We start from the raw sequence: 25,971 nt of genomic DNA, 5'->3' as shown, positions 1-25,971 counted from the left end.
GTGATAGGAAACCAGAGCATGTGAATTGCCTTCTTTGTGTCAGGCGCTGTCCTGGGCCTTTGCACATCAGCGCCTTATTTTACTTTTCAAGATGGCCCTTTGCAGCAGCGATGAGCTCACTTGCAGGAGAGGAGCCTGAAGCTCAGGGGGCATCAGTAACTTGCTTGATGTCCTAGCCACTGTGTGAGGTGCGTTGGAGCCCAGGCCTGCCTGTCTCATTGTACCACGCTGTTTCAGCTACTCTTTTCCGTTGTCCGATTAGCTGACCCGACTTCGTCGCACTTTTATTTCAGTTTAAGTTTTTATATAGCTACACATGATTCAGAGTTCAAAAAGCGTAAAAGGTGTGCACTGAAAACACTTTTGTCTCCTAGTCCCTTAGGTCTAACCAGATTACTGGTTCCTCAGGCAGAGAAGTTTTATGCATATGCAGGCAAGTGTGTATGTGAATATATATGTGTATAAGCCCCCTTTTTATATCAATGGAAGCATGTTCTGTTCTGTAACTTGCAGTTTTCCTTAATAATATCTTGGATATCTTTCCTTAGTAGTGGGTTAAAGCTTCTTTATTTATTTATTTTTTTAGTACCGATATTCTATTTTATGCTAATAAGGTGTTTTGATTTTTGGTTAAGAAATTATGATTGTCATATATTTAAGTTTATAACTTGAGGTGTTGGGCTTGCGAAGAATAGTCTAGCGGACATGTTAGCTCTCTGTTCTACTAAATTTGCTCGGCTGGAGTGCCAGCTGGTGCCTCAGAAAGCAGAGCACTCAGAATCTCTGAAATCAGCTCCTACGTAGCTCTTTGCTCTTGTGAGAGCTGGAAAGGAATCCTCAGTTCGAACGCTGTTCCTGTCGTTTTCACAAAACCGCCATTGAAGGCATGGTGCACTGTCACTCGGTGTCCTTTATGCAAAGATCATTTCCTTCTAGGAAAAAGTCCTGCCGCATAAGTGACTTCTTTAGTTCCTGTTGTTTGACGTTGAAGACAATAACATGTTCATTAGTTCACTTAGTCCTGAAATCCCCCCCGTTGGGTGGACTTTATGATTTTCTTTTGCCACTTGGGGGATCTGCAAGGAGAAACGTCGCTTTCTCACCTCCTGCACTTGTGCTTCTGAGGACAGTTACAGGCCTACACTTCCAGTTTTCTGTTCAGTGTTCGCTTGAAGGCAGAGCCTGTGTCTGCCTTGTTTACCTGTGTCCTCGGTGCTCAGCCCAGTGCTTGGCACGTCACAGGGACGGTAAATGTCTGTGAAGAGAGGGAATGAATAAATGAGCGTCTACTGATTTACTATGGTTTCCATTTCGTGAAGAGTGGAGGCAGGATTTGAACCCATGTCCTCCTGGTCCGAAGCCCATGACCTTTCCTTTCTGGCTGACTTCTCAGCCTGGGGATCCCCCAGAGCTGCTTGGCTGAAAGGAGGGAGGCATATCCTCCGAGACTGTAAATTTTACTGGAAATGTTATTTTGATTTAAAACGATATTCATGTATTATGGAGTAGAATGTAAACTTGGCATGAATTATTAAAACAGGAGCAAGATTTCAAAGAGAACCTGGAATTAGAGCAGTTCTCTGAAAACTTTTCAACCAGACCCGTTTCCACTCCGTGAATTCATCTAACACTGTCTGGGCTACATTTATGGACTGGTTTGAGAAGCCAGCCACCGGCCCACTGTCTCACGTTGGGAGCCGCTTGCTGAAGACTCTTGTCTTTGGATTCGCATGTGAATCGTGAGCTCCAGGCCACGTGCGACTCCCTTCCTTCTGGTCAGTTACAAGGAAGGCATTTGGTTGGAGAACGCAGCGGTGTCCCTAATAGCCAGCTTGTCCGTGCAGCTGCGGCTCTTTGGTGAGAACCCTGGAATCTCCCACTGAAATGAGACAGGCAGTGACGAGGCCTCCAGTTATGCACCCACATGTTTTCTTTTTTGAAGCTGTAAAGCGTTTCCACTGCCACAATCAGCACACGTATGATGGTAAACAACCAGAAGTAATTGCCTTGGACTGGTAAAAGCAAACTGCAGAATTGCTTGTAAATTTGCTTGGTGGAGGGCAAACAATTTTTAAATCGGCCTTTCTCATATGACATTTATGCCTTGGTGTTTGAATGCTCTGGCTGTTCGAAGCTTGCAAAATTTACATAATTGTTCCAAGTCTTGTGAAATCTGGGGCTTTCTTTTGAGACCACCAGGGTTTGGAAATTCCCTTTTCCCTGTGCCCTGAGGCTAATGAGGTTTGGAATCTGACGGCTGCCTATTACAAGCGTGGTGTGATCAGTCCACTCTGAAGATGGTTTCCCCACTGTAGGCACAGTATGGCCTGTAGTTTTACACTGTTTCTTTTCTTCCCTAACCTCGTCTGGAAGAATATCGAGCTCAAGGTGGAAGTGGAAAGTCTGAAGCGTGAGCTCCAGGAGAGAGAGCGGCTGCTCATCAAAGCCTCGTGAGTACCCGTCATCCTGTCACATGCTCGGGGGTCGCCCAGGGCCCCCCTGTGGCGGCTGCGTGGGTCAGTGAAACAGAGCCTCGTGCTTCCTAAGCCTCTTGTTCCCCAGCTGGGCTCGGGGGACCCCAAGGAGGCTTTGTTTATATATCATTATTTTTCAACCAACTTTTAAAGTTTATAGGAAAATGAACAGATCTTACACGTACAGCAGGATGAATTTTCTCTCAGCAGAGACACCCATGGGACCACCATCCCGACCAGGAACCAGCACATCACCAGCCCCCAGGAAGGCCCCTTTGTGCTCCCAGAACTTACCCTCCTCCCACAAAGACGGCCACTTTGCTAACTAGCAGTATCGCCATTGCTTAGTTCTGCCCGTGGTAGAAATGGAATCCTACACTATGCTTTTGGGTCTGGTCCCTTTCCTCAGCGATACATTAGTGAGATCCGTTCATATTTTTTAAGTATATCATTAGCTCACTCACCGCTGTAGAAGTCCTGGGGGCATAAAGGGGACCTGAGGGACTCCTGCGGCAGGTGAGGCAGAGGATGGGGCTTCAGTCAGAGTAGCTTGTTTTTCTCTCTGTTTTGCTTAAAGAACATTTGAAGACTATTATTTTAATTAATTAAGTATTTATTGAACAACAAGCACAGTTCAGGGAATATAACCTATGACTCAATTGCTCATTCATTCGTTCATTCATAAACATTTATTATGTAATTACTCATGCTACACATGGAGGATTTTTGAAAACAGATATTTCCTTACTTTAAGAGCTGATCAGAGACTGGTGACAACTCATCCTAGGAGCCAAGTGTAATGGAGGTGCAGTGATAGTTTGTGGGGACAGTGGGGTACCAAGTGTGCTGAGTTTCAGTTGGTGAGCGTGGCAGAAAACTGCCCAGGGTGGACTCGCCAAGGATCCAGCTGAAAGCTTATGTGGAAATGCTTCATCTGTCACGGCAGCAGAGTTCCTGCGGGACGTGGAGCCGGGAGCGCGGAGTCTTCCGCTTAGGGCGCAGCTGCACTCTGGGCCGGGCCATGTGGCTCCTTTTACTGCCCCAGGGCCGGCAGCCGGAAGGCCGACTGCTGTAGCCTTGAGCGGACGGCAGGTTCCCAGGCCTCGCTTGACCTGGCACGCGTGGCATGTTCTGAGTGAGTGAATGAATGAGTGAATAAACGGGGAAGACACGTTTTTGTTCTTGTTGCTGTAGTTTCCTTTTCCTTTTTCAGAAGCACATCATTCATCATTCCCTGGGCGAGGAGTCAGACCTCCTTTACCAAGCCCGGCAGTCAGTGGTCGCGCTCGGTCCCGCTCCTGCTCGGCGCCCTGCCTGCTGCAGATCTGGACCCGGACCGCTTTCAGTCAGGCGTGTGCACAGGGAAACCCAGACTCCCCAAGGCTCTGTGCACGCAGGGCAGCACACGGGGCTGGGTGCTTTGGGGGCCTGTGCACATGTTTGTCTGCATAGATTCTCTGAACCGCCGCAACTAGTGTTCAAGACCCTTTTGGTCTGATCTTACTGGTCAGTTTATTGAGAAAATACTTCTTAAACCACTGTTCTGTGCTGCACCGGACCCTGCTCCTGGGGATGCAGTGCTGAGCCAAGCAGGCACGTGGGGCTTGCGTTCCAGTGGGAGCGATGAGGATGAAGCGCTTCAAGAATGTGTGTATCAGTGAAGTTGGGAGGAGAGCGGTGAGAGAAACAGGGAGCCGTGGAAATGGGTGTGTAATGTGGGTCCCCAGCAGGGAAGGGCCTGAGGACGTAGCATCGGAGGTGAGATCTGGGGGGTCGGGAGGGACCAAGCAGTGAAAGGGCGGAGAGAAGTGTTGAAGGGGAGAAGAGCGTGCGGGACTGAGGGCAGGGGAGAAGTCCAGGGGGCCTTGCCTTGCAGGGTCTGGAGGCCTCATCAGAGATTTTGGTCTTTATCCCGAGATCAGAGAGAAAGTAGTCACGGGTTTTAAGGAACTGACACAATCAGTTTTGTTTTCTAAAAGGTCAGTCGACGCTGAGTGGGACATGTTTTGTAGAGGGAGCAGGCGTAGAAGCAGGGGGACCAGTTAGGAGGCTAGCGCAGTAGTCGGTGACGGATGAGTGACAAGAGATGGATAGGTGGATTGGAAAGACACCGAGGAAGCGGGATCAACAGGGCTAAGTGATGGATGGGCAGGGAGCTGTCAAGGGTAGGTTGGGGGTCAAGGTCCTGAGCTGTGTTTAAGAATGCTCACAGTGACTTAGCTGCCCCAGCTTTCTCTCCGCCGACTTTCTACCGCAAACACAGCTCACAGACACTGAAACGCTCTGCCTTGGCCCTGACAGTGCCCCCCCCCCCCCCGCAGGCCCTGTTGTCCACCCTGCAGAAGGCCTCCTGCGGGGCCACACGTGGCTGCCTCAGCCCACTTTCACCAGCTTCTCTGGCATGTAATGACGGTCCCGTTTGTGCGCAGCGCTCTCCAGTTCATAAAACACTTAACATCTTTTTGCAGTCCATCATTATCCCGAGGGCTCTTCAGACCTTGAGGCAGACCTCATTTGAGAGAGGAGGGAATTTCTGTTTGGAGAAGGGAAGGGCCGTGACTAGAACCGCTCAGCCAGAAAGATCATAGCTGGGATTAGAGCTCAAGTTTGTGACTTCTGGTCCAGCACGAGGTTTCATCTTCTTTTTTTATTTCCATGCGTGTTTCTCATTTCTTCAGAGTGACCGTACATCTCAGCCAAGGGGCTCTTCCTTAGTGGGGTTCAGGGCCGGTGGAAAGGGCAGGGGCTCTGGGCTGGCTCTAGCAATAGGCAGGACTGTGGCCTCCGAGCCCTAGAGCTGCTCAGCTGTTCCTGCTCCACAGAGCCCTTGTGTGGGTGACCTGCCGTAGGACACGCACGCCGTCTTCCGCTGACCTGCTCAGCGTGCCGTTGCCTTTACCTCTCACTGCTCGGCACCTCGCGGTGTGTGTGTGGTGCGTACCTGTTGATGGAAAAGTATCTTTTTGTTAATGCCCTCCACTTCCTTTTTGAGTTCTGTGGTTGTTTCTGTTTTGGGTGGTCGGCTTTTCCCTGAAGAACTATAATTAGAATGGAAAGAATCAAGAGGAAATGTTGATGGTTAGGAAGAGCAGCGAGAGGGGTGTTTACAGAAGGTTCATTTTTGCATTGGGTGGAAAGCTGGATGAGACCAGTTTCTCTCAGCCTTTCCTCTCCTTAGGTCTTGCTGTCTGTCTCCTTGGGAACAACAGGCTGGCATGCAGCACTCGGATCAGAGAGGAAGGAGCCCTGTCCTATGAGGGTACTTACATTTTTGGAGAAGCGTCTTAGCCTCTAAGCCTGTGCCTGGCACTCGACATGCTATATTGCATTTGCTTTTACAGCAGTTATTTGAGGCAGCCACAATTCCCATTTAAGTGAAGAGGAAACTGAGGCTCAGAGGAGCGGGGAACTCGTTCAGGCTGGTAACAGATCTGGAGCTGGTCTGGTTCAGGAGCCCACTCTGCCTTGCTGTGAAGTAAACCTATGTGCTCGCTGACAGTCCATTGTTCTATTTGTCAGTTACCATAAGGGGACATTAAAAACAAAAGCAGACATATTGTTGGGAGTAAATTTTATTTCTGTAGCTTTAAAACACAAACAAAAATAATAATTCCATTAGTAGAGGAAAATTGCACTGTACTGCTGAGTGTAAATTTTATTGCTACAGTAACTGTAATATACAAAGATGATAAATGAAAAGTTGGAACATTTATTATTGGGAGTATATTTTATTGGTATAACTAAAATGCGAACAAACTGAATAATGCCAGTACTTGTTAAAAATTGTAGTCGGCTGCTTGACAAAGTACAGGAGGCTGACTGTAAAACACCAAGGTCTGATCTGGGCGGACAGGAGGGGCTGGTGTATTTGCCCTCGCTGGCTGGAGTGGGGCGTGGGGTGGGTTAATTGAGGGAGTGAGCCTTTTCTAGAGGAGGCTCTAGAAAACCCTGGGGCTAAAACCTTTGTGGTGGTTTGAGGAAGCTCAAGACTGGAAAATTCTGGATCCAAAGCTCAGGAAGGAAAAGCGTCCAGTCCAGCATTCTTGCAGCCATATAGCATGCCCTCTTGCGAAGTGACAGAAATGATCGGGAATCTGTGAACTCCAGACAGTATTGGTCAGGAAATGAGCTGAGGGAGTGGGCTCAGGACGTTTCATGGCATTACTCAGGAAGTGGCCGTGGTGGCCTCAGTTCTGGCCAGCGGATGATCCTTTCTCAGCGCAGACACCAGCCGGGGGCAGAAGGAGGCCGCTCCAGGCATCTCAGCGGGGCAGGCACTGCGCTGGCCTTGGCGGCAACAGGCTGCCATGCAGCACTCGGATCGGAGAGGAAGGAGCCCTGTGCTGTGACCACCACATGTCTTAGCATGTTCATTCCAAGAGGTCACCGCCTCATTTTTCCCAAGAGGAAACTGAGGTCTCAGAGGTAATTCACCCGGAGTCACACTGAGGACAAAACAGTGAGAATTTGGAAGCGGATCTGTTCAGCTTCAGAGCCTATGTTCTTTCTTTCCAGCTGTTCACATTGAGTCCCATTACAGTGATGTCACGGCCCTGGGGCCTTCGGAAGGCTCATGGTGAAAGGAGACACGAGAAGAATAAAGTCTTTATTTGCAGGCAATTCATGTTTGAGGCTTGGGCAGCAAGGATGGCCCTCTTGACTGTCCTTGTTCTCAGTCCCAAATTCACATGGCCTGTACATGTGCGTGTCCAATCACATATCTTGGTTGGGAAAGTCTTACACACCCCTCAAGTAGGGCTTGGGAGGCTGCTGGTGAATAGATGTGTTCTGTTGCAGTTTCTCTGAGAAACCAGCTTTAGGTGGAGCCATTTCCTTTATATTATTCTGCCTTTAGGAAACCCGCAGTCATTTCAGAAACCGATGAGACCTGCTCTGGGTACATCTCACAAATGCATATCCGACCCTGTTCTTCTTCTGGGGAGGACCAGAGTGGAAGGCGTCAGTGGTTTGGTCCTGCGTCTGATGTGGGTGTGCCCTCCCCCCGTGGCTTGTGAGGCGGGGGGCGTGCTCCATGGTGCCACAGCAGCAGGACTCTGCATTTTATGTTTCTGTAGCACGGGGTGTGGGCTGCTCGCCCCTCTCCTCTCCTCTCGCCCTCAGTGCCAGCTGGTGCCCACCTAGGTGGGCTGTAGCTAAAATGCTCCCCCTCCAGCCGGCGGAAGACGAGGCATGCAGTCCCATGACTCCTCAGGTTCAGTTTTGTTTCATTCTTTTCCCTGTACTTTGGTTTGTCAGACCAGCTCTCTGCCGTTCCTACCCCCGGTGGAGGTGTACTTTATTGGAAGTTTCCTGGTGGGAAATTTGGCAATAATTGTCAAAAAAAATCTTCAGAGTGTTTACACTTTGACCCAGTAATTCTCTTTCTAGGATTGACCCTAAGGAAAGCACTGGACAGTATACCCACGGGGATGCTTTCAGCACAACGTTGCTTATAGTAACAAACAATAAAACTGACAGTTGTGGGACACTTACTGCTGATCACCATTCCCAGAGCTTCATCACTGTCATCAGAGAAATGTGTAAAGTCAGAGGCAATCTAAATGTTTTAAAAATAGGAGTCGATTTAATGTAGTACATTTTATACAGCAAATTAATTTGCAGCCTCTAAATATTAATGTATATTTATTGACACAAAAGGATGTTTATACTGTGTTCAGCAATAAAGTCAGATCACAGACGTATACTCTATGATTCTGTTTTTGTAGAAAACGCCTCAAAGGCTGTATACTAAAATGTTAGCGTAGCTATCCTGAGATTATAGGTGATTCTTACTTTATTTTAAATAGTATGTATTTTTTTAAACATTTTTCCTTAATCCTCACTCGAAGATATGTTTATTGAGTTTAGAGAGAGAGGAAGGGCAGGGGTGGGGTGTGCAGGGAGAGATGTCGATGTGAGAAAAACATTGATCGGTTGCTTCCCATATGCGCCCTGACCGACGATCAAACCCACAACCTAGCTATGTGCCCTGACTGGGAATCAAACCCACAACCTTTCGGCCATGGGACAATGCTCCAGCCAGCTGAGCCATACCGGCCAGGGCTCATCGGTTGCTTCTTGTATATGCCTTGAACAGAGATTGACCCCACAGTCTTGGTGTATAGCGATGATGCTCCAACAAATTGATCTACCCAGCCAGGGCTAAATAATATGTATTTTTATTGATACATCATTCACATATAACATTGTGTAAGTTTAAGGTGTACAACATGTTGATTCGATACATTTATATATTATATTATCAGTGTTTTTTGAGTTACAGATACTAATTAATATAACAGGTCTGTAGGAATATTCCTTGTTTCTTAGGGTGAATGCAGTCACCACCTGATGGTCACCCTCATTTGCCTCTTTTTGCAGCAAAGCAGTTGAGAGCCTCGCCCAGGGGGGCGGCTCTGAAGTTCGGCGGGTGAAAGAGGATGCTCAGAAGAAGGTGAAGCAGGTTGAAGATCTCCTGACCAAAAGAATATTCCTTTTAGAAGAGGCAAGTCTGGAAACCCCGAGGAGAATGTGTTCCTTCCAGTGGGTTAATAACGGAGTGGGCAGAATTCTGTTCTTTTCCTCATAAACTGTCAGAGTTTCTGAAGACATGACAGCCATCCTCGTTGAGCATCTCCGTGGTTCCAGCCCATTCTGGGTGCTTGACATACAGCATTTATACCCTTACATCCTGCAAATTGGTCGTTATTGTCTCTTTCCTACAGGCGAGGACACTGAGGTGCGGAGAGAAATGCTAACCAATCCAAGCTTAGTCTTGCATAGAAATGGGTGACTGATCTAAAACCCCGTGTTCCCGCTGCACCACTCCTCTTGTTAGCTGGTTTAGTGCCTTTCTTTCCCTGAAGAGGACACCGAGGCCCAGAGAGGGGGAGTGACTCACCCATCACGGACATTATGTGTCCATGCCGCCCGTCCCCAGCGTCCAGCCTCCTTGCCACCTTCCCAGCGTCCCCAGCGTCCAGCCTCCTTGCCACCATCCCAGCGTCCCCAGTGTCCAGCCTCCTTGCCACCATCCCAGCGTCCCCAGCGTCCAGCCTCCTTGCCACCATCCCAGCGTCCCCAGCGTCCAGCCTCCTTGCCACCAGCCCAGCGTCCTCAGCGCCCAGCCTCCATGCCACCAGCCCAGCGTCCCACCAGTGTTGATTGAGTGCCTCTTTTCCGGGGGGCACTGTGTATAGCTCCTCATCTTCCTGATTCTCAGGTGCTTCCTATGACTGATGGGAGTCAGGATGTTTCTTGGTTAGAAAATCCTGGTTCAATATGTTAAAAAGGTTGCATAAATTAGTTACTTATGTCTTGATCTTTGGAGTCTGTTGTTTCGTCTTGCTTTCTCTATCTGCAACCCTGATTCTTCTAAGCAGACATGAGGAGAAATAGCACCAAAAAGCACGTCTGAATTCAAAGAGTGGGTATATTTGTACTGTATTTTGAAGCTTACAGTGTCCTTCTCCAGTTACGATGTTCACTGGAGCCCTTCTGTCAGCTTCATGGGGGTGTGTAGATATTAGGTTGATCGGATAGACGAGGAAATGGGCCCAGAGAGGGTGGGAAACGAGTCATGGTCATGAGTGGTAGAGCAGGGACCTCTGTGAGTCCAAGAAGGGTCTCTGAGTCCAGGTTCTGACTTTTAGTTAAGATAATTGTGAGCCTTTTAAGACGCTTAACCTAATCTTGCTCATTCATCTTATTTTTCTCAGTAAGTGCTTCCCACTGTCTTAAGGTGCCCGCACAATGGGCAGTACTAGGTTGAATCCCTGCTCTGTCACTTACTAGCTTTGTCACCCTAGATAAAGCAGTTCCCTTCCCTGAGTCCCTGCCTCTTACTCTGCAAAATGAGGCTAGTGCTACCTGCTTTGCTGTAGTAATTGTAATAACAGCGGTGCTACTACCAGTTTCTCAGGGGCTTACCGTATGTGAGGCATCCTTCTCAGCGTTTTGCATACATTGATTTAGGTGATCCCCTCAACAGACCTAGAAGGTAAGTGCTTTTGTCATCTTTTAACAACCAAAAGGAAAACGTGACCCTCGCACAGAGTGGCTGAGTCACTTACTTAAGGGGACACAGGAAGTAAATGCCTGGTGGTCTGGCTGCAGAGCCTGCACTCTGAACTGCGGTAGTCTGCCAGTTGTTAGGGTTGAGTGAGAATCAAGGGTATTTACAAACAGAGCTTCTTGTAAAGCCCGGTGTCGAGTAGGCTCTCAGTAAGTCAGAGGTTTTGTTGCTTGGTCTCAGAATATTGGGAAATGATTTTTCCCAGCTACCACTATGATTGACAGACAAGTCTCTTGGGAGACAGTGTTGGGGGAGGTCCTAGAGGGGAAGGATTGGGGGGAAGAAGCCACATTTTTCTGAGTTTCCTGTGATACAGCAGGCATTTGGCAGGTCTCACAACAAGTCTCTGGTAAATGGTTGTTATCCCTGTTGTGTAGATTGGAAAGATGGGGCTCAGGGAGGTTAAGTGACTACCCAAAGGTCACACAGCAAGTAAGTGGGAGCTGGGCTTTGTACCCAGTATGATTTGACTTCTGTGTTTGTGATGTGATTCGAGGCGGTTGGCTTGAGTAGTCCCAGGTTACTTTCATGAGCCCCAGGTCCCTTATCCCTAACACAGACCCTGGCTGCGTGATTTAGATAACTTCCTTGCTGGTTTCTGTGAGCGCCTCGGAAGAACCTAGAGTTTTTCACCACCTAAATCTCTTTGGTGATACAGAAAATGTACTTTAGAATTGTGTAGTCATTACCTTAAAAAAAGCTAGTGGGGTTGGTGGGGTGTGGGATGAATTTGTGTGGAGATTATGGTGACTCTTTGAGATTTACGTATGTTTAGGTATTGAGAGGCGCATTTCTCCTTGTTCTCATTGAGCTGTAAATATTGATCTGATTTTTCAAAACCAAAACAGTTCTCGTAGAGTTGAGTCTTTTCCATAGGAAATGCCTATTACTCTTCAGGATACAAGAAGGAAGGATGACTGGCAAATGTATTTATTACTGATTCTCCCCATGTATGTATAGTACAATTCAGGGAGGGGAAATGTGCCGGAGAAAAAGTCATAAATATTTATATTTTAATCCAATTTCCTTTCAAAGTGTTCCCAATTGTATTGGAAAATTGCATCACATGCATTTAATTTAACTCTAGGATGTGAAAGCCGCCCAAGCAGAACTGGAAAAGGCCTTTGCAGGGACAGAAACGGAGAAGACTCTGCGGTTAAGCTTGGAAAACAAGCTTTTGGAGATGAAGAAGATGCACGAGGGGACCATGGACATGGCTCTGGGCCTTGAAGAGAAAGACAGGTCTGGCTCTGTCCCTCCGATACCTGACAGTCATTTGTCTGGCAGCATGGGGGAAGAATTGTCTCTTCCCTGTCCCCTTCCTTTCCTCCTTGTTCCCACAGTAAGGACACTAGGATTCTGAGGACCGAGAGAGAGAGGTAGTAGATAGAAATTCATGCTGGGATTTTCCACTCAGATACTGAGTATAGCATTTGGCTTTGGCTGTAAGCTTCCTGGTAGCCAAAGGGAAAAGGGAAAGACTATTTTGATTTCTCTTTTTCCCTTAATCTTGATGATGACAGGATTAAGGTGACAGAACTAGGGGATAAGAGAGAGATGTATTTTAGAAGGTAGAATCACATGTTGGCGCGAAGGGCTTGGTGGCTGATTGGATTTGAGACTGAGGGAAAAGGCTGCAGAGATAGCCCCTCACCCAGGTGAGCAATAGTGGGATGGTAGTGCAGTTTGCTGAATTTAGGGGGGAAGAGGGAGAAAGATGTTTGGGGGCAGAGGGGCCGGGAAGATGAGCTTTCAGCTGGGACATGTTGGGTTGAGGGACTGTGGGCATCCAAGAGGGGAGTCCAGAACATACTTGGGTATATGGATTAAGGCCTGAATTAGAGGATTTAAGGATCCATTCAAGAACCAGCTACTGAGCAAGGCTGCGTTGGGTGTGGGCAATGCAGAGAGGAGCACTGTCTTCCTTCTATGGAGTCCCCGCGTCTGAGAGGGGACAGAGGTACAAACAGGGTTCTGTGCTGAGACCTAAGTGAGGGAGTGCCCAGCTCTGCTTGGGCGTGGCGCAGGGAAGGCTCATGGGAGGAGGCGTGATGGGGTTGCGGGGGAAGCCTTGCCTCCCCGAGGGAACGGCATGAGCAGTGGTGTGGAGCCTGGCTCAATTTCTAGGTAATTCCAGAGGAAAGTGCAGAAACTTGGATTCTTGTCTTTTGGGGAAAGGGAGCTTGGGAAGGCTTAATGCTTATTGAGTAATCACTGGTCCAAGTGGTGGGGTGTCCGTGGACGTGGGTTGTCTGGTCAGGGCCTTGCTAAAGGCTTCGTCTTCCTGGGGTCTCCCGCAGGTCTAGCTGGGTAGGCGCAGAAGCCTGACTTGTCAGAACTGCGAATGCGTCTGACGCAGGGGTAGGTGGGCCCCAGCCACGTCCCAGAGACTCAGGCAGCAGGGAGTCCTCTGGGGCTCTGCTCGCTGAGGGTGTTGTGTGCTTCCTCCCTGCAGGCAGGCCTGTTTAGGAAGCTGAGCCAGTGACAGAAGGTGAGGGCTCAGCACAGAACTGGAACAGGGTCCCCGGTCAGGCCCTGGTGACGTCAGATCTGCCACACAGTTGGACGGGGCTTGGGGCAGCGCCCTCACAAGGATGTTTTGCGCCCTCACCACCCTTTTCGAAGGTACATGTGTTAGCTACTTGTTGTCCTTCGATTGGACTTCAAAGCTAGTCTGTATCTTCCAGGCAGCTGACAGTGAGGAGCCTTGCAGGTCAAGTCTGGCCAGCAGATATGTTTTATCTGATTTCCTTTTTCTTTTGAAGTTTTAACTAGTCGCTAATATTTTTAAAAGTCTTAATTTTATGTAAGAGCCTGGGTTTCTGGATGCTCTTGGAAACCAGGAAGGTGCTGGAGGATGGGGCCATGGTCCTGCCCGAGCGCTGCTGCCCCCTGAGGTGGGCCCGGCCCCTCTCATGTCCGTCCCCGGCTAGAACTTGCTTTAAGGTAACTAAGAAATCAGTGTTATCAAGGTGTGAGTTGCACACGACACAACACCCATTTTAGTGTACAGTTGGGTGACTTTCTGTCTCTCCCGTTATGTGATGATTTCAGAGCCGAGCCCCTAGAGGGCACTCTTACTCCTCTTCCTGGTTTTGGGAGCCTTGTACTGGTGCTGCCGGTTCCCTCCATGTCCGGTTGTCTTAATCCATTTGGTGCCATAGCAGAATATCCCACTCTGGGTCGCTTATAAACAATAGAAATTTATTTCTTACAGTTTTGAATGCTGGAAGTCCAAGTTCAGGGTGCCAGCATGGTCAGGCGAGGGCCCCCTCTCAGGTCCTTTTTCTCATTGTGTCCCCACTGGCGAAGGGGCAAGGGATCTCTGGAGCTTCACTGATAAGATACCAGTCCCATTCATGGGAGTTCCACCCACATGACCTCATCTCCCAAAGCCTCCCCCCACCCCCATAATGCCATCACTTTTGGGGAGGTACAAATGTTCAGCCAATGCACTGAGGTGAGGTGACAGGACACGGAGGGGCACTTTAATGAGCAGACCGGACTCTGGGAGATTCAGTCCCCACGGCTCACCCACAGTCTGCTTCTCAGTGTTACACCCCCACCCCCCACCCCCCCACCCCCCGTCAGCAGAGGAGTGAGCAGAGCCTCCCTCTGCAGGGGGCGCCGGCACATGCGTCCCCTTCCCGTGCGCCGCCGGGAGCTCTGACTGCCCTTAGCCCCTCCTCACCTTCACCATGGGAGCCGGTCCTCTTTCCGCCCCAGTGCGTTGCTTTTTAGGCTCAGCTAGAGACACTCTTCGTAGGGTCCTTCGACAAAATGCTCATCATCCGTGCTAAAAGGAAAAGTAATAATTATAGCAACTGTCATTTGTTGAGTTCTGCCATATGCCTGGAGCGGTGGAGGTTCGTTTTAAATAGCTTATCTCCATTCCACATAAGCAAGTTATCCCCATTTTATAGCTGAGGAAATGCAGGCTCAGAGAGCCGATACAATGCGGCTGTTGTCAGAGAGCAGGTGATAGAGGTAATTTGGTGGCCTCGAGAAGGACGTGTTCGGCTCTACCTGAGGGGCCGCCGGGGGTGTCGGTTGGCAAAGGCCCCCCTAGGAGAATAATGCCGAGCTGAGCCTGGCAGGACTATGGGTGTTTATCAGGTGGAGGTGGGAGTGGGGTGCAGAGAGGCGTGTGCGCGAAGGTCTGGGGGTGCAGCACAGCCCGGCTTCTGTCCTAGGCCCTGAAAGCTTGGCCGGGCCCCCTTGCGGAGGAGTTTGGTCTTTATCTCGGAAGACAGTGCATTTTAACCTTTGACCTGAGATGCCTTGGAGAGACGTCCTTCCTTTTTTTTTTGCATTTACCAGAATAGTCTGCTTTATTGGTCATGTTTATTTAGCTTTCAGTGCCAGATTTTTATAGGAAAGGAGATTTCTTGGCCGAAGAAGTAGTAATCCACTGCTCTCGGTGGTGGGGCTGTTGGATGTCTGAGCAGGGCTGTGACTCAGTCAGACCCCTAGTCTGGTGCCTGGGAGGCTGGGGGTGAGGGGTCACGTGAATTCTGGTCCTTAATCTCCGACTTGCAAAATGTGATTTCATTCGTGTTCAGTCATTGGATGTGTCTACTTTGAAGATGCATGGCCCCATTTCCTACCTCCTCCTGCTCCACTGAGCTAAGAGAACAGCCTAGAATTAATATTTAAATTTTGTTCTCTTTTAGACCGATTGAGGACTTGAAGCTGTCTTTGAAGAGCAAAGAGGCTTTAATTGAGTGCCTTCAAGAGGAGAAATCTCAGATGGTGTCTCCTGATGAGAACGTGTCATCGGGAGAGCGCCAAGGACTTTCTGCTGCTCGGAGGGAGGAAAAGGAGAGAGACAGTGAGGTGAGGCGGGAGGACACGGAGCGGGGACTTTACTGAGCAGGCCAGACTCCGGGAGATGGGATGCCCCTTCAGTCCCCACGGCTCACCCACAGTTCGCTTCTCAGTGTCACCCCCCATCAGCGGAGGAGTGAGCAGAGCCTCCCTCTGCCGGGGGCGCCGGCACATGCTTCCCCTTCCAGCCTTGTGTTCATGGAGGGGGTTAAGGAAACAGTCCATACCTGCGCGCCTGTTGCACTGTGTGTTAATTTGTTGCTGCCCAGAGACTTTATTTTCATCCTTTGGGTTTTCTTGGAATGACGTTATGGTACTTACCTGGCTAGAGGCAGGCTGAAGGCCATCTCTGGTCTGAGACTTCAGAGGCAGCGGGGCAGGGCACTCACTGGTTTGGGCGGCAGCCCGCGGAGGGATTCAGTGCGCCGCCTCATTTAATCCTGGCCGCGGGTGAGGCGGGGATCACGGCCCCTCGCCTTGGCTCAGAGCAGTTGCTATATTTTCCTAGGCTCCAAGAGGTGGGTTACTAGTACTGACCCGAAAGCCTCCCTGGACCCCTCCCCACACTGGGTGCCCTCCTCGGCCAGCTTTTGGAAGAGGGTGGGCAGGACCTGGACGTGCAGGTAGGCCTAGTCCACACCGTCCCGTTCTTGCTGGAGCCTGGGTGGCTGCTGTGTGCGGTATGTTCTCCTTAGGAGACACTCTGGGTGCTCATGGAAGGTCTCAGCTTCTTTACGGAGCAGGGCCTCCTCTGTCCCGCACACAGCAGTGAATTCTGTGGCCTCACCAGTTAGATGCTGGCTGTCCTCAGCCGTTGTCTCTTGCTCCTCAGAACCGTCTGTCTCACTTCCTCGGCCTTGTCCCTTTTCATTGTCCAGTGGCTCCTTGGTTTACTCTGTGTGGGTTGCTCATCTTCACATTTTTCTTCACTTGGGTGGGACAGGAGTGGGCACTTGCTTTCCTGAGTTCCACAGCAAGGGGAACAACAAGTAAAGGAGGTGTGCTCATTCTTAGGGTTCTGGGGAAGCTGTGGATTGTGGGTCCCTTCTGGGCACCAATTAATGCGTTTTCATAGGCTGCACAAATGGAGCGCCAGACGGAGAGAAATCGCTTTGAAGAGAGGATCCAGGTATGTTGATACAATTCTTAAAAATGTGTTGAAGATTTATCCTTGGCTCTTGCTTTATTCTGAGTGCAGCAGGTAATTCTGTGTGGCATTAGCTGTCACTCATCGAATGCTACTGTCTGCCAGTCGAGCTTTAGGCCCTATGGAAAAGGTTTCTCAGCCTTTGTAATAACTCCGTGAGGCAGGCCTTCCCATCTTGCAGATGTGGCCCGTGAGGCTCAGAGCAGTGAGGTCCCTCATCCAAGGTCACGTCGCTTGGCGGAGGTACAGCAGGGATTCAGACTTGCAGTCTGATTCCAAAGCCATTGCTCCGCAGTCCCTTAGTCACGGCAGCTGGCTCTTGTAGAGCACCTGCCAGCTTAGAAAGTACTTGCACGTCCGTGATCTCATTTGATCCTCACGACAGCCTGGGAGGGAGGCAGCAGTGATTATCTTTAGAAATGAACTCAGACGATAAATGTATATGTTCTGTCTCCATCAAACTAAGTTCTCTGCTCGCTTTCGTAGCATTAAGGAATGAAATTAATGATCTGTTGTTTCCCCCAAATAACCTGGTGTGGTTTCAAAGACACCGATGTGACTGCATTCAAATTCCAGAAGGCACTGGAGTCCTTCCTGTAGGAATAGCTGTCATCGTTCTAACTGATCTGATCCCCTTCCTTCCCCCCGGCCCTGCTGCTGTGAGCGGTAACACAGTGACTTGGAGCTGATGCCACTACGTTCGGCTCTACTTGGAAACATTAATCACAGGCTGACAGGAATAAGATAGTATAACTGCATTTGAATGTGCTCTTAAAGATATATTTACAATGCATTTTGGTTGGAACACATCACTTTAGTGAATCTTTTTCTAATCTAATTTAGGCACTTCAGGAGGACCTGAGAGAGAAGGAAAGAGGAATTGCTACGGAAAAGAAAAATAGTTTGAAGAGGGATAAAGCCATTCAGGGTCTAACCATGGCATTGAAATCAAAGGGAAAAGAGGTATGTCTGATACACCTCAAGTGAGATTTTTCCTTACGAGCTTCACACTGAGTTTCTTCCTGGCTCTTGCCTGCCGGGCCCCAGCCTGCCAGGCCCCTGCCCGCTCTGTCCGGCTCAGCCTTCTGTGGTCCTGGAACCTGGCAGCACCCTGACCTCCCCGCATTGGCCTCATCCCCTTGCTTTGTCCCCCTAATTCCTTAGCTAAAGTGCCATATGCCAAGGGGAGCCTGCTCAGGTGTGGTTCCCATCCCCATTCTATCCCCTCGCCGCCCTGGCACTTGGCATTCGTGGCATTTTGCACAGGGTCATGTCTGCTGCTTCCCTCCGACGGACAGTTCCGTGAGGACAGGGAAACCGGTAGAAGATTTACTGTTGGACATGGAGCTCCCAGGGCAGGGCAGGGCTGGAGCTGGGCCCCAGAAAGCCTCAGCTCGGAACCAGGGATTGGTTTTCCTCCTCACAGAAAGGGGCAGAAGCCCCTGTACCCTCCACCGCTCAACCAGGAGCCTGCTCACCTCAGCACAACCTCCACCGCGCCCCCCAGCTTCACCGCTCCGTGCAAGGCAGAAGGGGAGCCTTTTCATTCAGAAGGAAATGTTTCCCCTGGCTGGTATGTCTCAGTGGATTGAGTGCTGGCCTGTGAACTGAAAGGTCACTGGTTCGACTCCCAGTCAGGGCACATGCCTGGGGTGTGTAAGCCAGGTCCCCGGTTGGGGGCGTACAAGAGGCAACCTGTCCATGTATGTCTTCCTTTCTTTCTCCCTCCCTTCCTCTCTCCCTAAAAATAAATAAATAAAATCTTTTTTTAAAAAGAGAGAAAATTTTTCGTCCTCCTTGTTCTCGTTGCCATGGAAACTGATCTTCCTTCACCTAGCCTGCCAGTTATGGTTGTGATTGAAGGGGGCGAAAAGCCCCGTGCAGAGAGGGTGTTCACTCATTCCTTCCTGTTGCTTGACGAGACCACATAACCAAAGGTTGAGAATTCAGGTGTTAGCTCTGGCTGGTGTGGCTCAGTCGGCTGGAGCAGGTTCGAGTCCCAGTCAGGGCACATGCCTAGGTTGCAGGTTCAGTCTCGGGCTGGTGTGTGTGAGGGAGGCAACTGATGGATGCTTCCCTCTCTCTCTCTCTCTTCCTCCCTTGTACTCGAGTGAGGATAAAAAAAGTTAAGTTGACAAAAATAAACAAATAAAAGAATTCAGGTGTTAGAGTCAGAGATCCAGGGCTTAAGTTTCTGCTCTGACTCCTCCATCCCGAGCAAGATTCTGAGCCTCAGTTTTGTCATCTGAAATGGGAGTAACAATAGTGTCTACTTCATAGAATTGCCTTGAGGGTGAAAGAAGAATAAAGAAATGCACTTAGCACACACATCGTGGGCAGATGTAAGCTGTTGTATCCATGAACATGAAGTGTCAGGCATTGTGACAGGTACTGACAGACAATTGTGGCAAGACGATCTAATTTGGAAGACTTGTTTCTAAGTGTTTCTCTTTCCCCAGTCTTTCCCATACTTTCAATTTAGTTTTCCTAAAAATAACAACTCTTGCTCCTCCCCCCTCATATTTCACTGGTGAAGGACATGACTTCAGTCCCTACCTGCAGTAACAAACACTACTGGCATAAACAGGCTTGGAAACAAACACTTCTGACACTTGGGAAACAAGCAACCCAGCTAGGGGACCCAGGTGAACAGGCAAACTAGAGCGGTGAGCCATTGTAAAATCCATGTAGTAAATTGTCACCCGCATTTTAAAAAAAATAGATAAAATATCAAAGGACATTACACATAGTAAAGTATTGTTTCAGGAAACATTTGTTTCCATTACGTATACGAGTATGTGTGTGTGCTGGGGTCTTACTTGGGTACTGATTCCCCTGAACATGATATTCACTGTGCAAGAAGTCCCCCCCCCACACACACAGGCACACACACCAGTAGGTATTTGGAAAGATCCGAGAGGGAACATGGAGAAGGAGGCGGGCCAGGAGAGACCAGGGTGATGTTTGTTGGGGTGTTGATTTAGGTGGTGCAGAGCGCAGGAGGAGCTGGGCGGCCAGGAAGTGGTTAAACACACCTGTCTGGGAGAGGTGCAGGCTGAGCGGAGGCAGTGAGGTGCAGTGGTGAGAGGCATGGACCCTGGGCCCAGAGTGGCAGGTTTGTGTACACATACTAACTGCTACATAATGACTGTGGCAAACTGGGAACAAACACAACCTCTGCATACCCGAGTCTCCTCATCTAGTCTTAGGCTGCAAGGAGAGTCAAATGAGTTCATAATAATAAGGTGCTTGACGCAGGTTCTTGGTGCATGTAACTTGTCCCATGTGTGTTCAGGATTCTCACCATCCCGTGTGTGTTGGGGGCGCGGACGGAGGTGGGGGCTGTAACCGAGGCCAGAGGGGTGGGTGTGATCACCCAGAGATGAAGAGGAGACTAAGGACAGAGCTTCGAGGAGCCCCTCAGCAACGGTGGCTGGGGGTGGGGGTGGGGGTGGGGCGGGCCGAACCAGATGAAGATGGCACCAAGGAAACCGAGGGATGGAGTGGCCAGTGCGGCTCTGAGATCCTATAAAGGAGGGACAGGGAGCGGGGTGCTTTCTAAATGTCATAATTTTTCGCTCGTTTGGATGCTAAGGGGAGGGAGGCATTCGACTGGAGAGAGGGAAGAAGTCAATGAGCTGAGGGAGCAGAGGTGTGCTCCCAACTGTCCGCTCTTCCAGGATGCATTTTTAGGGGGTAAACGGGGGGTGGCGAGCATGGGGAACACGAGCGCAAAGCTTTGTCTCAGGAAGGCAGAGGGTCAAGAGGGAAGTTTGAAACAAAACCTCCACGGGAACTCAGGCCCCCAGTTCTTTGTGACAAAACCTCTGAGACCTCCAAGCTGGGTGGGAGGGGGTCCCGAAGCGCCCGGGGCCCCGCCTCCGCCCCGCCCAGTAAGACCCGCCAGAACTCCCTGCAGTGCTAGGAGGGGCCCCGGCGGCCGGGCGGCCGGGAGGTGGCGCCGGGGCCGAGCCTGCGGGCGGCGGAGGAATCCGGCGGCGACGGGGGCGGGACCCGCGGACACAGAGCATCAGGCAGCGTCACGCCGCACCCAGCCCCGCGGGTGTCCTTAGGGATGAATGGGGACAACCCGGCAAATCTGAGAGCGAGATTCACGGCCTCAAGAGCAGAGAGCCAATGGGATCCCTGGCGCGACAGCGAGGCGGGGACGGAGCCAATCGGCTACCAGAACAGAGCCAGGGGGCGGGCCCGCGCGGAGTTTCAAAAATCAGCTGGGGTGGGCGAGGTGCATCTGTGCTGGGCGTCCGGTGACCGTGGAAGCTCCTGGGTGAGTGCAGGCCGGGGCATCGTGGGGCTTCTGTTCAGAAGAGACCTGGACCGCGGGGGTGGGGCGTCTGGGTATTGCCAAGTTGGAAATCCGGGGCTCTGGACCGACGGCCAGGGTGTCGGCAGGAGCGCACTGGGTCAGGGCAAGTTGTAAAAGAGGCGCTGATCGCGCGCTGGGCCCATTTGCTGAGGCTCGAGGAGGGCTGATCATGAGGCGACCCTAGCAGAGAGGAGGCTGGGATGGAGAGACAGCTGTTTTAGACAAGGGACCGCAGGAAACGCTGACCAGTCTTGTTCAGCCTCTGCCCTCTTCTGGGCCTTGTTGACCATCTCCACGTTTCAGGAAGCACCTCCTCCTGGCACCCACAGTTGCCAAGTGCACCCCTCCCCAGCCTGCTTCTCCTTTACCCAGGGTCTGTCCATGTGGAGCTTGAGAATGGGGTGGAGGATGCCTTGCTGACCTGCCTTTTGACCTCCTCCCCAGGGTCTGGTGGACAGAACAGACTCTTGGCCAGGCAGATGGCCGGCCTCTCGGTGGCCAGGCGTGAGTGTCTCCATTTGCAGGAGATCGCTACAGGACCACGAGCAGCTGCAGGAGAATGAGGTGCTGCAGCCCGCGGCTGACCATCTGGAGACCCCCAGGGGAGCCCTGGGCTGCCTCTGCAGACAATTCCAAGGGAGGCCGCCCCTCAGAGCAGTCAGCCTCAACGCGGGGCCGGGCCCCTCCCGGACACGCCTGGAAACCCCAGAGCCGGAGCAGCAGGGCCTCCAGGCTGCAGCTCGCTCAGCTAAGAACGCCTGGGGTGCCGTGTCCCAGGTATGCTGACCATGTCCAGGTCCAGTGCTGCCTTAAGGAGCCCCCAAGAGCATAGGTGCCATAAAGACAAGGACTTTATTCGTTCAGTGGTGTGTCCCCAGCACCCTGAATAGTTCCTGGCACTTAGTAGGTGCTCGACAAACAGTTGAGTGAGTGAACGAGAACAGTGTCCTCGAGGAAACATCCCCCCACAACACAAGATGAAATTGTAAGCAAGTGGCTCATGGTGGGAGGACACCCGAAACAAGCTTAGTGGGTGAAGACTTCCCTGAGCAGGTCATTCCATGGAATTCACTCAAGAAAGGGGAAGAACGAGGAGCATGTAAGACCGGGGGACTAGTGTGAGTCCAGACTCAGAGCGGAGGGAGATGGAGAAAGTGAAGAGAGCTGGCAGGAGCTTAGTTTGGGTGTGGCCAGAGAGCAAGGCAGGGCAGTGAGAGGCGCCCAGAGTGCCCAAGGTGTCCACGCTCCCGAGAGATACCGGTAGTCTTGGAGCCAGTGGGAAGAACTTATAACAGCGTGGGAACCGGGCCTAATTAGCATATTAGAACTTGTTCTCCAGCTACTTGATGGAAAAGGGACTTTTCCATGAGGGGACCTGGGGGCCTGGACTTGCAGAGGAGTAAGCAACTTTGAGAGCTGCTCAGAAGGTAGATTTGGAAGGGTTTGGTGTCAGATGACATGTTTGGGCAGGAAGCTGTCACTCACGTTGGGTGTGAGATGACCGCGGACTTCCAAGTGGAGGCACAGCCGTCGTCCAGCTGGTGTGAAAGGCTCGGGGTTAGGGCTTGACTCTGTGGGCGATGAGCAGCCCTAGAACGGTGTGGAGCAGTTGAGTGTCATGATAAGAACTGCCCCTGAGATGATCTCTGTGCATCAGTGTGGAGGCTGGAATAGAGTAAGACCAGAAGCAGAGGGACAAATTATCCCATGGTATCCTGGAGGGCAGGCTTTGCCCTCGAGTCTCTGGATTAGTCTGTGTCCCGAAAGAGGGTTCGGATTTAGGTGAATGGAGGCTCCATGAGCCAGAGTGGCTCTGCCGCTGACCCCTGCACTCATACCCTGGGGGCTCTAAACTGGGCCCCGGCAGAGGACCCATGCCACATGGCATCACCCATATCCCTCGCCGCTGAGACTAAAAGCTGCTTGTGTGTGCAGGACAGCTGACAGGTGCAGGGGCCAGAGGTATGGCTTGGAGACTAGGGTGCTTGTCCTTGGCTTATCTGTGCTCACATTTCCACATACCTGTCTCAGAGAATCCAGGAGTCCTGCCACAGCGGTTCCAAGTGGCTGGCGGGAACCCAGGTGAAAGCCAGGAGGAGGAAGAGGGAGACGCAGAAGGGCAATAGCCCCACAGGTCGCAGCATGAGCCAGAGGAGCACCCGGCTGTCTGGACCCACCACTGTCCGCTCAATTCTGAGCCCCTGGGAGAGAGAGCATCACTGCCTCTCCACCCACGTGTGCCCATGCACACACCCACTGCAGAGGTCCAGGAGGGAGGCCGCCTTCCGGAGCCCCTACTCCTCTACAGAGCCCCTCTGCTCGCCCAGGTAAGCAGAAGAGCACCCTGCCCCCAAAGCGTTAATGGTCCAATGGCTTCTGGGCACCTCCTGGGGCTCCCCGGTCAGGGAGCCGGGGAAGTCCTTAGGGCCTTAGTTTCCCCATCTGCAAAAGGAAGAGGTGAGCTTAGCTGTGTCTCTATCACACTCTCCCAAGCCTCCTAGTGAGCCTGGACACCAGTTTGGCAGCCATTTTGGGACTGAGCCCCAAGTGAGGAAGAGCAGAGCTCACCTTTTTGCAGGATCACCTGCCCTTGACCTTGACCTCATGAGCCTCAATCCATCCGTTTTCTGCCAGCTGCTCTAAGTTGCTCTGATGTCACTTCCTGGAGTGAGGTTCTAGGGGGATGACCAGCCCCCATAGACCCCAGGCTGCAGTGCTGGGTTGAGAGGGGCTCCTGCCACAGATTTCCAACTAGTCACTGGTGCCTGTGGCTTTTTCCTTCTATTCAGTGAGTCTGACAGCGACCTAGAGCCTGTGGGGGCAGGAATCCAACATCTCCAGAAGCTGTCCCAGGAGCTGGATGTGACCATTGTGGCTGAAGAGAGGTGAGCTGGCTTCCCATGCTTCAGAGGGAAATGGCTGGGAGGGTCCTCCTTTTTAGGCAGGCCTCTGGCTCTGGCCCACTGTGTGACCCTGGCCAGTCCCTCCCCTCCTCTGAGCCTTGGTCTCTTTATCTGCAACACGAGAGGGCACAAAAGACCTAATTGGGGCTGGGGCGGTGGTTAAGGATGCACCCCGGATATATATGGCCCTTGTCCATCACGCGGAACTGCACCAGACTGGTACCTGGTTCCTGAAAGGCCTGCCCTGCCTCCGACACTCGCCATGGCTCCCTGATGCCCGGCCTGCCCATGGAGTTGGGAAAAGCTGCATGGCTGCTTGGAGCTCCTGGTCTGTCTGCTCAGGACCCCGTTGTGAGGGCAGATCCTGGGTCTGGAGCTGCCCGAGCTTGGAGCCATTTGTACATGGCCATGACGGGCTTTTCGGTGGGGCCTGGACGGCTTTGACTATGTGCCGAGCGTGCCAAGTTCCCACCATATTGTCGGGTCTGGTCTTGTCTAGTCCGAGTTGGGAGGGCCCCCCGGAGCGTGAAGCACCCAATGGTATCTGTCTCTCCTTCTTTCCTGTCTCTAGCGGTGACATGGCTCTCTCTTCTTCGTGACTGAGGACAGTGCCCTTCAGGTAACGCCATCCTCCCGAGCACCAAGCACCACTCTCAGCGGCCCCTGCTTCCTCCCCTCCTCCTCCCACGTGAGCACATATGCATATTTGGAGAACCGAGTCTTCTGGAAAAACCCACAGAGCTGATGGCCAGCAGGATGGGAAGTGCAGTCTTCCTGCCAGCTCGGAGCCGGAGCTGCTCACCTTCCTGACCCTGTCCCCTTCCAGCCCCTCATTTTGGGGGAATGCTATGGCATCCTTACTTCCCCTGTCCTGAGCTCTGTCTTGCAGGAAGAAAGCAACACCTGACCCCCATGTCCCCACACCTAGGGTCCGTGCCTCCCCTCGAGTTCCTGGAGGAAGTCTCTAGGACTTAGCAGTGCCCCCTGGGCCACATCTGAGCCCGGCAGAGACTACCTGCCCCAGCCCAAGGGTGGCTCAAGAGACCTGGGAGGGGTAGGGGGGGGGGTGTTCATCCTACTCCCCTTTTGGGCTTTGAGATGCCCCCACACTTGAGCCTTGTGATTGTCTCTTTTGCAACATGAAGTGCAGGCTCCAGAAGGTATCTGAGCACTAAGCACTGAGTCGTGCACCCAGGAATGGGATCTGCGAGGAGTCACCCCATGTTACCAGTGTCAGGGTATTGGGAACCAGCTCCCACCCTGCTCCAAAGGAAGGCATGGGAGCCCTGGCTGTTGTGGCTCTGTGGGTTGAGCGCCAGCCTGAGAACCAAAGGGTTGCCGGTTCGATTCCCGGTCAGGGCACATGCCTGAGTTGTGGGCCAGGTCCCCAGTTGGGGGCGCATAGAGGCAACCACACATTGATGTTTCTTTCCCTTTCTCCCTCTCTTCCCCTCTCTCTAAAAATAAATAAATAAAATCTTTTAAAAATATATACCTTAAAAAAAAAAAAAAAAAAAAGAAGGGATGGGAGAGATTTTCAGGCTCTGCAACACGGGGCCCATGGGTACCTATTTATATTCTCAGCATTGTGGGTGCCAGGGAGGAGCAGCACTGCTCAGGACAGCTCCTGCCCTTTGTAAGTTACTTTAAATATCTGCTTTGTCATTTTATGAGAAAGAAACTAGTGTGTACCTTTCCTCAATAACAGTGCTTTTCATAATAAAGACTCTCTGTATTTGACATCCCTTCTCTGTCACCTGCCCCCGCCCTCCCTCCGTCTATGGTGTGGAGCCAAGCCTTGTTCCCCTCATCCACGCTCACTCCCAGCCAGCCCGCCCACAGGTCCAGGAGACCAGGAGTAACAGGAAAGGTTTCTCGGTGTCATTCAGAGCAAAGCATATTTTAAAGGCAAATAAGGTTTTTATTTAAGTGACAACGTTTCAAAGTTAAAAACCAGCTCACATCAAAATCAAAGACCAGTTGTAAAAATCTTATAACTCCAGAATGCTGTTTTTGTCTTGTTAGAAATCTGGTATTTTACGTTTTCTTTCCCAACGGATTTTGTACAAGGCAGCCATGAAGAATATAATAAACCTTGCTCATCACAGACCAGCCACCACAGATGCTGAGAGTCACACACTTAGGAACGGTCAGACCACGGACAAGATCAGACAGGCTGCCATCACCGAGTAAACAAATAGAAAAGGACGTGGGGTCCA

At 51.3% G+C, this 25,971-nt stretch overlaps 2 protein-coding genes across 2 annotated transcripts in view; both read left to right on the top strand.

Moving 5' to 3' along the window:
- Positions 1-18,172, top strand: part of LOC149997567 (CDK5 regulatory subunit-associated protein 2-like) — a 30,019-nt gene extending 11,847 nt beyond the window's left edge. The window contains exons 3-9 of the mRNA XM_090257307.1: positions 2,374-2,450; positions 8,856-8,979; positions 11,636-11,790; positions 15,222-15,384; positions 16,451-16,504; positions 17,366-17,485; positions 17,949-18,172. Coding sequence (XP_090113433.1) covers positions 2,374-2,450; positions 8,856-8,979; positions 11,636-11,790; positions 15,222-15,384; positions 16,451-16,504; positions 17,366-17,485; positions 17,949-18,128 — 873 coding nt within the window. The 3' untranslated portion in view covers positions 18,129-18,172. The remainder of the gene's footprint in view (positions 1-2,373; positions 2,451-8,855; positions 8,980-11,635; positions 11,791-15,221; positions 15,385-16,450; positions 16,505-17,365; positions 17,486-17,948) is intronic.
- Positions 18,173-20,597: 2,425 nt separating this feature from the next.
- On the top strand, positions 20,598-25,004 carry LOC149997566 (protein PIMREG-like). The gene is made up of 5 exons (XM_090257488.1): positions 20,598-20,810; positions 21,294-21,626; positions 22,881-23,176; positions 23,639-23,734; positions 24,324-25,004. The coding sequence occupies exons 1-5, from the start codon at positions 20,598-20,600 to the stop codon at positions 24,349-24,351; spliced, it is 966 nt and encodes a 321-aa protein (XP_090113614.1). The 3' UTR covers positions 24,352-25,004.
- Positions 25,005-25,971: the final 967 nt, after the last annotated feature.

The sequence above is a fragment of the Furipterus horrens genome, unplaced genomic scaffold (genome assembly GCF_987537825.1).
Source record: "Furipterus horrens unplaced genomic scaffold, mFurHor1.1.pri manual_scaffold_11, whole genome shotgun sequence".
Lineage (NCBI taxonomy): Eukaryota > Metazoa > Chordata > Mammalia > Chiroptera > Furipteridae > Furipterus > Furipterus horrens.
Note: the sequence above shows the minus strand (reverse complement) of the source record. Positions and strands in the feature narration are given on the sequence as shown.

Excerpts from the sequence above, each read along its gene's own strand:
- LOC149997566 (XM_090257488.1), top strand. The coding sequence starts at position 20,598 with ATGAATGGGGACAACCCGGCAAATCTGAGAGCGAGATTCACGGCCTCA. Across the intron at positions 21,627-22,880 it reads CCTGGGGTGCCGTGTCCCAG|AGAATCCAGGAGTCCTGCCA; the intron begins GTATGCTGACCA and ends TACCTGTCTCAG. Across the intron at positions 23,177-23,638 it reads GAGCCCCTCTGCTCGCCCAG|TGAGTCTGACAGCGACCTAG; the intron begins GTAAGCAGAAGA and ends CCTTCTATTCAG.